General features: G+C 42.2%; 1 protein-coding gene across 15 annotated transcripts in view; it reads right to left on the bottom strand.

The window, feature by feature from the left end:
• map7d1a (MAP7 domain containing 1a) overlaps positions 1-12,278 on the bottom strand; it is a 39,743-nt gene that overhangs the window by 17,206 nt on the left and 10,259 nt on the right. For 9 of the 15 annotated variants that reach the window (XM_085802402.1, XM_085802412.1, XM_085802409.1 and 6 more), the window contains exons 2-4: positions 7,876-8,073; positions 3,473-3,541; positions 2,681-2,701 (exon numbers count right to left, since the gene is read on the bottom strand). In XM_085802402.1, the coding sequence (XP_085658528.1) occupies positions 2,681-2,701; positions 3,473-3,541; positions 7,876-8,073 (288 nt within the window). The remainder of the gene's footprint in view (positions 1-2,680; positions 2,702-3,472; positions 3,542-7,875; positions 8,074-12,278) is intronic. The other 6 variants (XM_085802404.1, XM_085802405.1, XM_085802406.1 and 3 more) reach the window with 1 other exon arrangement.

Raw genomic sequence — 12,278 nt, 5'->3', positions numbered from 1 at the left:
TGTCCCTGAGCCATTCACAGAGGGCGTAAAGACGCCTTCTGCAGCTGCCTCACTCTGTGTACACAACTCGTCCTATTTCTTTAAACTACAAAGTAAAACCTCCATGAAGAATCAGACGCCGCAATGGGGAGAGGTTTCGTTTACTAAAGCACTTGATGCAACAAAAGCAACTGGTTGTGGATTTCAGATTATAGTGACGGATCATTGCAGAGATGCTGGAGGCTAGTGGGGTTCAAATTTATTGCTAGACACACAGTTGGGCTTTTTGTCTGAGCGAGGAAAACAAAAAGCTGAGTTATACCAAGGCACCGCTTGCCAGCACCTTGCAGCCAAGGAAATATCTGCTGCAGTGCGTATCTCAGCTCATCACCGCTTCATAGCCTCGACTTAAGTGACTGCACTTCTTCTTTTTTTTTACCTCCAGTGGAAACAGCTTCATAATTCACCCGTTGTGCTTTTGATGAGGAGGAGAGAACTGCCTCAGCCGCCCACAGATGCAATGTTAAAGGCTTGCTAAAATAGATTACAGTTTTCCACATCCATAGCATTTCCTCCCACCTCACAAGGGAAAGTCGTATTGTGACAAACTGCTCCTGCTCCCCCCTTTTCAGGCAAATCAAGTGTGTGTGGCAGTGTGTCGCTCACTGATTTGGATATTTGAATTGGACTCATTCAACAACAGTTGTTTTGTAATGGTTTTCCAGACTACACAGGTGCTGCAGCTGGTCTCGGGAAGGAAAATGAGCTGGAAATTGGCTCGGGGGGGGTTTCATGGTTACACCATTCTATGAGGAGTTAGTCTGGCGGCGTTCAGCTCATGATTTTACACAATTTTCAATTTTCTTCGAGTGCCACTCATCATCAGTCATTTATGAATCAATTTCAGTCCTGGAAATGATAAACACATGTACAATTCTGAATATCTTTAAGCTGACACGACTTTAAAAAAGCATTCCTCAACCCCCTCCTGACGGTGATTGGTGCTGACAAGTACCATCGGGACCTACTACAGTAAGATCATTAAATAATCATAAACAGGAGGCTGCTGTAAACCCTGGTGTATGAAGTATTTATATTGCCCCTCCTAAGACAGACAAGGCAGGAGAGTAGCTCCAGTGCTGTCGTTGGCAATTCTCTGGTGCGGCTCCCTCAAGCTTCGCTCAGAAATAACAGGGACCCAATGAGACACAGCGAAGAATATGTAGGGATTTTCCCGTCCTGACTCTTTACTTACCACTAAACTAGAAATACCACAGACGATGGTTGATGAGATAAGTCTTCCTGATCAAGATCTCTTTTAAGCTGATATTGTAAACACAAGCTTTGGCAGGACCTCATCTTTTATCCAAGTCTGAATGAGAGTATTAGATCAGAGCCGTACCATCTGGCGTGATCGCCCAATTAGACCGATCCACACTATGAAGTGTGTCAAACTCATCTTACTGCTGTCGAACACACAGCTGGATTAGACAACATGGTATTACTGGATGTATGATAACAACTAGTTTCACAAGAAACCTGTGTTATGTGAGGATATCTATTCAGATTATGAATTTATTTTGGATTATAATGAGAAATGTGAAAATATGATAAATGTAAATGTCAGTATTAGTCATATTAAGGTTTTTAGATGTCAATAAAACCTTGTGTTATCAAAGGAAAAAATGTATGTGTGCACGCTGCAAAATGCATTGTCCTTCAGCTCTGTATCTAAAAAGTCAACCCTAATTTACATATTTTGCTGTTTTAGAAAAAAAAAGAACAGTTATTTATGTTTGGGAATACAGTAAAAGGTTGTTTAGATGTAAATTCACAGCCAAGATAAATCTGGCGGTAAGTGTCTCTAAACCATCCAGTTTCTCCAATGAGCTGGTAATCATAGTGATTTTGTGGCATGTGGTTCCAATGTGTTATCTCTAAATCCAAAAGAGTTCTGTAGCATTCACAGCTAGAACATGTGCATAAACAAAGGTCAAAGTCAGGCCACGTAAAAAAAAAAATTCTATGTGAACAGATGTCCTCAACAACCAATAACATTTATATTTACACATGGGTAATTCGAAACATGATTGGTCTATGGCTACATGATTTTGAGAAGTGAGAGAAAGAGTTTACAATTAGTTGGAATTTCTATGATTAAAAAAAAATCACAATTTTAAAACAAGGAACACAATGAGGATTAAATGAATGAATCACCAGGCCTGGGCAATATGACCAAAACTATTTTATATGTATAAAACTGTAATGTAAAAATATAATATGAGAAAGTATGAATTTTGCCTCGAGTCAGATCTCCTACATGTGTGCTATACATCCTTTGAAAGGTCATAATTTGAATTTGCTTAATTATTGAAGCATAAGTAGAAGTGCTCATCTCTGTTTTGCTTTCTCAGCAGATGTCGTGTGAATGAGAAATAACGTCAAAGCATGTGACCAAGTGTTAGGTGTCTTTAGTTAGAGGATGGTTTTTCAAAAGCCACATGAAAAGAACTTAGCAGCCTTTGCATCAACCGGCCTTAAGCTAATTTCAGTAGTAATGTGTTCTTGGTGTATTGCCCAGCTCTAGTTAAACTACTGAACATCTTTAAGTCAAGATGTAGAACAGAATGCGCAAAAACAAGCTTCACCACCACCATCACCACTATCACCACCACCACAGACACATCGGTGAGTGGCTTACCTTGTAGCTTGCTGAGCTCTTCTGCAGGAGGAAGGGGTGAGAGAAAAGACAGAGGCAACTGTCAATCATGCAAAGCAGTGCACCACCAGCGTGTAACCGGGTGATAATGTGAGCCATGTGTTAAATAAAAACTTGGGCCGTAGAGATGCAGTATCAGCTGACGCACACAAAAAAAAAAAAATACTTCTGTGCCATTTGATGTGAGGCCCAAGTAAAAGGCACTGAGGACATTTTGCACCAATTGATCGATCTGTTATCAGTTTAAGTGGGGATAAATTGCACAAGAAGGTTCTTTGCTTTGATGACTCAGCGCTGTTGCTTGGAACAAAAACAAACAAAAAAAAGAAGTCATATGAGACATTCATCACACCGCAAAAGCTAACGGGTGTTAACCAGTGTGAGGAATTCAAACTGTACTGATGTGCATTTTAGTGCAAAGGTGAGCGAAAGCAAGGTCAAACAACATACAATAAGCAAATGTTTGAACACTGTTGGTGAGTATTTCAGCTTGCATGCAGAAAATGAATGCTGTAGTAGTCTGTAGTAAAATGGAAGCTTGGCTTTTGTTGAAGTGTGTGCAGAAGCCCAAGTTGTTCCTTTGTCCTCTCCAAGTTTCTGTGCTACACGTGCATGCCATCTGCAGCCTATAGCCAGCTCAGTAGCAACACAACCGCAGACACAAGACAACCTCTTTCGCCCCAACACTAGGGGGAGCTCTCTGCCTGTGCAATGAATATGTCCCCCCGCCCCCCTCTGAAAGCCCTCCCGCCCCCTCCCATCGTTTCCACTTACCCAGATATTTGGCCTTTTCCTCTCTCCGCTCCTTGGCAAGCTTCTGCCTCTCCTCTGACTTCATGATGTCTGCGATCAGGACACAAGGGCAAAAAAGGAAAAAGAGGAACAGGATGTGTAAGTGAGAGAGAGGCCTTATTTTACAAACTTCGATGAAGTTTAGTCATAAAGCATTTCTTTACACATGTAATTAATGTTGGCATTTCTCTGCTTCCTAACAGGTCAAAACAAATACTTGTACACAACAGTCTGACAGTATTTTCGGAGTGAGATTCATGACAAACATCCACATAAATGAGTAACAGAGCTGTAGTACCACTTGCTCTAACACCAGTTGTGATATCTGAACTGCATTTATAGCTGCACAGTACACTAGCAAACTTAATCAAGTTAAACCTTCTGTAAAACGAGAACAGATAGATCCATGCAATAAAATCTTCCTTTCTTCCTTTCATCTAATTTGATTGAGAGTGATAAAATAAATACAACTAAGAATGAATTATATAATAATGTATTTGTCCTACACTTCACCTCAGGAAATTAAAGACCTCCATGCGTATCCTGCTGGGACTTTCCAATGTACAGTAACATATTGCCAGATGGCTGGACTAACGTTACACTTTCTACTGGAGATTCTTCTCTGCAGTTCTAAAATATTATTTGCCAGTGGCTGCACAGTCTAACCTACTGTTTTAGAGCTGTGAAGAAGAACTTGTTTTTCGGGGAAACTGATGTTTCGTCCGTGATGAGAAACCATTAACTTTATTAAACAATTATGTGGTATCTAATTGATCGGTTAGGATTACTCACAGATGCCCAAAACAGTACCTGTGGCATTTGAGACACTTGAATTGGTATCAGAACAACTCAAATGAATAATTTAAACTTTAATTAAAGCTGGTTAGTCAAGTTGACTTTGGCTGGAATCACTTCCTGAAGAAAGCTTGTGTTACGCCGAGACAATTTTACAAAGTTACCGGTACATCAATTGCCACGGCACTGCACATCCATTTTGAAAGGGAGAGAACATCACATATGTTGTATTAACATTCAATATGTATGTGATATTGGATAATTACAACATAGCATTAAGTTTAGCATTAATTGTGTTAGTTTAGATTTGTGAAATCTATTTGTACACTATGTTCTCTGACATGGATGTGTTTTTGTGCACAGAACCTAAACCTGCCCTTTGACAAACAATGAATATATGCATGTTTTCCTCACTCCTCCCAAGTCTGTGCAGCAAAGGCTTTTAAGTTTTAAATGTCACCACAAGGGAAATGCAGGCCTCAAGACAATGACAGGAAACGGTCAATGTCAACATTTCAACACAGATTCTCGACACATGGCTGAAACTGGTGCACACTATATTTTCTAGATTTAAAAGAAGAACAAAAGAGCAAATGTCTGAAGAAAAATTCAACAGGCAAGCTAATCTTCTCCAAATAAAAATCTGCAGCATGTGGCAGGCCCACTAAATCTCCTATGCCATCTGTGTGTGTTTGTGTGTGTGAGTGTGTGTGTGTTTGACTGTGATGTGTTATGACTACAGGGGAGCTCTTGCATACATCTCCTCTCCCTGCGACACCTCTGATGTTTGCCCATAACATTCCTTCCAAATAGTTCTGAGGGACCACTCAGTGAAAGAAGCGGCAGAGGAAGAGCAGCAGTGTGAACAAACACTGAGCCGTTTCAATAACAGACTACCTCCGTCCCGGTGCCACTTCCTGGACAAACTTCACCTTCATAGACAAATTACTGACAATGAGCTAAAGCAATAGTTCAATTAATCACTTAATGAGTGCAAAACTAACTCGTTATGGGTTTTCAAATGAGAATATTTGCTGTTAATAATCAATTTATCAAGAAGATAACAGCTAAATGAATGACAGTTATTCATTGCAGCTATATCCACAATGCAAATGTGGTTACAGCCACTAAATTTATGCTTTCTCAAGAATATTATAGCTGAATCATTCAATCATCATTTTGGCTGCAGTTTGTCATTTCTTTTTTAGAAATCATGGGATGTTTCTCCTATAAACATTTTTTATTTCTGTGGCCCACACAAATAAATTATAAATTAAAGCGCCTAGTGATCAAAACAGCTAATACATGAAATCATACATCTATTTGTGTGTACACACATTAGTGTGCAACACCGCTGGGAAACACCGACTCAAGCTGCAGTCTTGATCTTTCTTGAGCCTTCGCGCTGCATCATCCCCCTCAGTCTTCACAGACCAGATGTTCAGCATCAGGCACAAAGGAACTCCTCCTTCAGCAACATCTAATAGTGGGAGGCCTGAATCGCAAACACGAAAACAATCTGCCATGCAGCCTCTCCTAAGAGCAACCTCTGACCTACTTTGATATTTATAGGACAATGAAAAGCCCATGTGCAGGTTCTTGGTCGGTGTGACGTGCTGCTGTTTGCAACTCACCGCTGTGTTAATTAAAACGTCACTGTGCACAGAGCTTCTGAGACAAAAACAGACAGGTTAACAGAATACCAGTGGTCACACTCTGTTTCTTTCACCTCTAAACTGGGGCACAGTTGGTGCCATACAGGGTGTGCTTGCTGTATAGTGCAGCTTGCAGGGCTCATACAATGGACACAAAATAGAAAATGAGGGATGTTTGCAAACATGTTACAGCCATTGTTTTCTACATACTCCGCACCGCCTACGCAAGAAGCTGCTCATGAACGCATGTGAATCGCTGCTTTCACAGGAACATTTTTTGAGATGTGACTAAACACTACTGACTGAGAGGTACCAGCAGCTCCCAACTGAACTAAAAGCCTCGACGTTTCATTTTACTAATTAAGGAGCCACAGAGTGCTTTTCATCCTCATCACACCCCTCTGGGCGCAAAACCTCACTAGTAATGAGCTTTACAGAACAAGCGGAAAAGGAACCACGAGAACGAAGGGAAGTGTGGGTCATTTTTTGGGAATCAGGAGACTTAGAGTCAACTACAGTACATATTACACTAAAATAGACCAGCCTTTAGCAACTAAATAAAGAATTCACTTGATGACTATGACTGATATGACAAAGATAACATATAAAGGCATCCACACCCTAACCCTAAACTGTGCTGTGATACTTTTTGGGGGCAGGTTTGGGACTTGGGTTTATCCCCATCACCTCACGCTAAGGGAATAAAGACCACAGTGAATGGATTAATGGATAAAGAATAAAGAGGCTTATACTCCAAAAACCCTCAAACATGTTCCTTAGAGTCTGCATATGCTGTGAGTCGGTGGCTGCAAGGAGTTCAAGTGGTGGCATTGTGAATACAGCTATGATGCAACTGGCAGGTCAAAACTAAATGCCTTCTTTGCATCACTGGGATTCTTATTCAGGTTCCCTCTGCCCACCATTCATTCAGAAACAAAGCTCATTTGTTCATATTTTACTGGGTTATTTTCTGTTCTAATTTAAATGTGCCTGCATTGTTGTCGCGCAGCAGCTTCTCGTCCGATGTTCGTTCCAGCACTTAAAGGTGAACTTCATCAGCTCTATTGGATTTAGCTTCATGTCTAAAAGCATGTGGTCACTGTTATTCCTACAGTCAAGCATTACCTTGCCTCAGGAGAGCTGACCTTATCCCAGCAGTGCAGACATAATTGCTCCATTATCAGACTGCTGCCTTATATCGGGCCAAATTCAGACTCAATTCAAGTTTAACCTTTAAAGGGATAGTTCAACATGTTGGCAAATTGGCGCATAGCCATAATCCCTATAGTTTAGGAGTAGGTTTGTTACTTTTAATTGTCGGTGCAAGCTATTTTTAGAATGGCATAGCAGAGCCACGAGCTGCTCAGAGCTATGCTATGGAGGCTAATGGGATTTCTTGGTTTCCCTCATCAAATTCATCAAAGACACAATCCAACAACAATGGACAAGTTGAGACCTGCACATTCACCACGCTATGAGTTAATAACGGAACATTACAAGACGGAGTTGTTCTCAAGGCAAATGCAGAGACTGCTTGCCCAAAAACTGCCCCCAATGGAAACACGCATCACCGGTTTTGCATGAATTTACCTCGAAAACGACTCTGTCTCGTAATGTTCTGTTATTATCTCATAGCGTGGTGAATGTGCAGGTCTCAACTTGTCCACAAGAGCGTTTTGGAGTTGTTGGATTGTGTCTTTGATGAGTTTGATGAGGGAAACCAAGAAATCCTTTTAGCCTCCGTAGCGTAGCTCTGAGCAGCTCGCAGCTCTGCTCCACCGATCTAAAAATAGCTTGCACCGACAATCAAAGGTAACAAACCTACTCCTAAGACTACAGAGATTATGGCAATGGGCCAATTTGCCATCTGATATCTGATCTTATCTATAGAGATAACGCAGATGGTTCAAAGGCAAAACTCTGGTTTTCCTTTACCTTGTTTTGACCTGGGGACAGGTGATGCCGGTGAGCCGGGTGATCTAGACAGGATGTCAGATTTCCTGGGGGTAGTCAGCTTTCGGTCTGTATCCTTCTTCACTGGAGATTCCACTCTCTGGGTGTTGTCCATCTTCGGGGGGCTGCTCTCCCCCTCCGGGTCGGGCCTCGTGGGGTTTGTGTCCGTATCTGAGGGAACTGATTGGCGAGAAGGGATAAAAACAAGTGAGAAAACGACAAGGTAAAAAAAAGGCGAGACAAGCACACAAATGGAGCTCAACCAGTTGGTCTTCATTCTTTTAAGTGTTGGACCTATGAGGTAGTTGAGTGGCGATGACACAATCTTCCACATGTGCCGCAAGTATCGAGCATGATGGGTGGAGTGCATACAGACGGATTTCAGTGTGAAATATCCAGTTTTCCATACTCTAACAACATAATGAAACTGAAAACTCCCAAAGAAACAATCTGGGCTGCTCTGTTTCAGTACAATGCTTCTCTTCAGTTGTTGAGCAACATTATCTGCAGCAGAGATTACACCATTTGCTCAGAAGCACAAGATAATAGGTCTTAAGCCTTCTCTTTTAACTCTATGCCTAATACCATCTCTGCTCTGTGCGACAGATCGACAGACCGGCCTGAGCAAATGGCCCCACTTCCTGCCAGGACAAAGCACAGTAATTGGATTTTGGCATCCTGGCTTTTCTTTGAGGTAAAGATGAATTGCGTGGGGGGGGGAAAGAATATGAGCGATCACCTGCCCGGAAAGTAACAAACCAGCACTCAGATTGTTCAAGTGTGTTGCTAAAAGAGTAGCTGTGCTGGTTTGTTGTGAGAGCAGCTCCACTCGCAGCACTATGACTCACATTTGGCAGGCTGTTGAACTTGAATCTCCTACTCAAACATCAGTTTGCCCAGGCTTTGACGGCCGGACAAAGACCCCCGAGCGAGGGACACTTGGCTTTGTCCACTCAGCACTGTACCCCTGTGCTCCCCGTGGAACCATGTTGGAGCACAGTTTCTTCTGCATAGTCTCTGAAGGTAAACACTGGGGCAACATGCTGTAAATTATTCTGATTTTGGCTAAAAACAACACAGGCAGCAGGGGGCTGTCACATCAAGACAGTAAGTGCACTGAGGATTTACTACACAAAGCTGGGCTATTCAACAGTTTGCAAAGGGCCGCACCAATGAGGAGCGAGACCAGTGCTGTGCAACTTCAAAGAGAATTGATTATAGCTTTGTATGGAGTATGCAACTGTACAGTGAGTTTCTTAAGCCACAAAACAGGCCATTTAACTTTTTCCAAAGAAGCTGCTCCCTCTGGAGTAAAACTGAGATTATTATTAAGTCTAAAAGGCAAAGAGGTGGACAAAGGTCTGGATGAATAGGCTTCGCCTTCTCGCTGCTGCAACTGCAGACGCTTAGTAGCATTCAGTGAGATATCAGCCCTTATGGCAAAGAGTGTCTGAGCTCATCTAGGCACATGGAAAGGCTATGTCATCACACTGGGAAATGGAGGCAGTTTACTGACGACCTTGAGCTGGACAAAGCCCGATGGGCAGAAAGAGAGACAGAGGGAGAATAGCGGCATGAGTCTATGAAAGAGTTCAGCTGAGAGACAAGACATTGTGTTTCCCCTGTCAAAGCATGCCACTATTAAATAAGCATTCCTCAGGCAGCGATGTGCACTGACAGAGAGGGGCCATTGTTGTGGTCTCCGCATGGCAACGGGACAGCAGCCAAAACACTGCAATGACAGTGTGAGGAGAAAGGACGGAAAGAGATGGTAGTGAGATCAACTGAGAGAAGAGGGGGGAATATTCTGCTGCTCTTTCTCGTTGGATAGTTTCAGTGTAATTTTAGGACAAAAATGCAACTTTGTGGAAAAAATCTGAAAAGTAGGAGCTAGTCATGTGTTCACTGTCAGTGATGAAATAAAAAATGAAATGAAATGCCTAGAGTGACACAGCACCAAGGGTTAGACCGACTTCATTTAAACCTCAATAAATCCACTCCACTGCCTGCTCTTGGCACTAACTCTATTGAGGGTAAAACCATAAAGAGATCATTTAACCAATGCAATTATCAGCCAACCTCCAAACAAATGATGCTACACACAACCCCAGGTGTTATACACCATTATGATAACTAAGGTGATGACTCATACACCTCTCGTCTCTGTATTTACTGTGTTATACAATTTTTCTCCCCCAGGGTAGATCTGACGGCGAGGGCATTAAAGGTGATAGGAGCGGGTGCAGCCCTGATAGACAGGTATTGTGTTGCCTGGTCTCCTCGGAGCACTTTCCCATACACCTGGGAACTGGAGCCTCTAAAATTGGCTGGCTGACGGGACTGTGGGAGACAATCGCTGTGATCTATACTGTCAATGGTGATGAGACTGAGAATGTAACAAACTCTGGTATGTAGGTGGCCCTGACAATGAATACCAATGAAACCTGAAGCTCCTTGGAGGGAAAATGGGATGGGAGCTGAGGGAGAGGGAGAGGGCTGCTGCTGCTGCTGCTGCTGCTGCTGCTGCTGCTGCTGCTGCGTAGCCAGGGACAGAAACAAGGGCTGATTGATGCAAAGCTCAACTGTCTGGGCCAGAAGACAACTGATGACTAATTGTAGAAGTAATACAAATTTTAAACTATGGCTGCAACTAACAGCTCTGCTCATAACTGAATTTAATTTGGGGCAGTGTTTAGCTCAGTAGGTTGAGCAGGCGCCCCATGTGTTGAGGCTACAGCCCTCGCTGCAGGCGGCCCCGGTTTGAATCCCACATCGAGCGGCCCTTTCCTGCATGTCATTCCCCCTCTCTCTGCCTCCCCATTTCCTGTCTCTCTCTCTACTGTGCTGTCCATTAAAGGCGAAAAATCCCCCAAAATATACTTTGTCTGAATTTGTCTTAATTTGCATTTAGTATAAATCTTCATTTTTTTTGTCATTGTTCCTTGTATTTAGCTGCTATGACATTCTATCTATCTATCTATCTATCTATCTAGAGAAGCAATTGCTTGTCAAATTACTTCAACATTAACATATCAGCAAATAGTCTCCTCCTATTAATCAAATAATCAACTACTCATCTCAGAAATAGATGGAGCTGCAAATTCATACTTAAATGCACCCTGTGAAATTGACCACTAACATGTAGCCAAGTACAATATCCAAATCAGTTACATTTGCCAACAAAAATCATATTCTCCAGTTGTGCAGGAGCATGTGGTTTTTGTTCCTCTGTGAAAATTATATTTAACAATTTCCCATTCACACTAAATCCTGTTTAATATTGCAATATGGGCCATAATAATCAAAATGTGATTTCACCATTTGCCCTACTTGTGTGCAATACGACACATGCATGTGTGCAATGTAAGATACATTCCTGCTGCCAGTGCTATTCAGCATTTGCCTGCTGTAACATATAAAGTTTCATTACAATAAGTCACGGAAGGCAGTGAGGAAGACTGCTGGTGAACACTGACATAATTGACAGCAGACTTTTGTGGTTCTGAAAATATTTTTAAGGAGAGAAACACAAGAAGGAAGTGGTGCGTTTTAGTGGAGGAATTGTTGATGTAAACAGGACTTTGTTTTTCAAGAAATCTCCACCATCAGCTTCAACAAAAAGGGAAGTCTGCTGAGCTGAATCACTCGGGGGCATATGCCTGTCCTAGTCTGACATACCGATGAGTACAATCTATTTGGAGAACTGTCCACACACAGTGACCAGGGCAAACAAGATTGGCACATACTCATGCGGTGCTTTCAGGAGTATGCTTTAGTAATATTTGCACAGATGTACTGAAAGCAGTGACAAAATCTGCTCAGGAATCCCAGAACTCTGTGTTCTGGCTGATGACACAGACACAAAAAAATATATGACTTGAGCCAAGCTAATCAAATTATCCAGTTTTACATAACAGTGTTCTCATGTGGTGTAGTTATGTGTGAAACCATTGCATAAACACCAATTTCAGTTTAATTCTATTTGGATATATTATATATTTATTCAGCTATAACAAGTTTGCTTGCATCACCTGAGTAGCTGCCTCCTGAACCACATTTACACTCCAGCTTCAGAGGATCTGCCCCCAGGAGACCACTACAGCCAAAAGCCATTAGCCCTCCCTCTTGTGACATCACTTGCATTATTCATATTCATAAATCAATGCACACCAGCTTCTACTGGAGATGCTGGCGTCTCCAACAAGCCTAAACATGGAAAATCACTTTGATGCGTCTTATTATCGGAAAAGCCAGGGAGAAAATAGACAGAACCAACATTTGGTCAGGATTTCTCAAGCTTGCCAATGGACTCCACCGGCCCACCACTAGTGTTCCTGGTTCCTGCTTTTTTTAGTCTGTGCTTCTCTCCCTGCTGTGAAGCTGGC

This window comes from Trachurus japonicus, chromosome 16, assembly GCF_045865225.1.
Source record: "Trachurus japonicus isolate A0001 chromosome 16, Traja_1.0".
NCBI classification, from domain to species: domain Eukaryota; kingdom Metazoa; phylum Chordata; class Actinopteri; order Carangiformes; family Carangidae; genus Trachurus; species Trachurus japonicus.
Note: the sequence above shows the minus strand (reverse complement) of the source record. Positions and strands in the feature narration are given on the sequence as shown.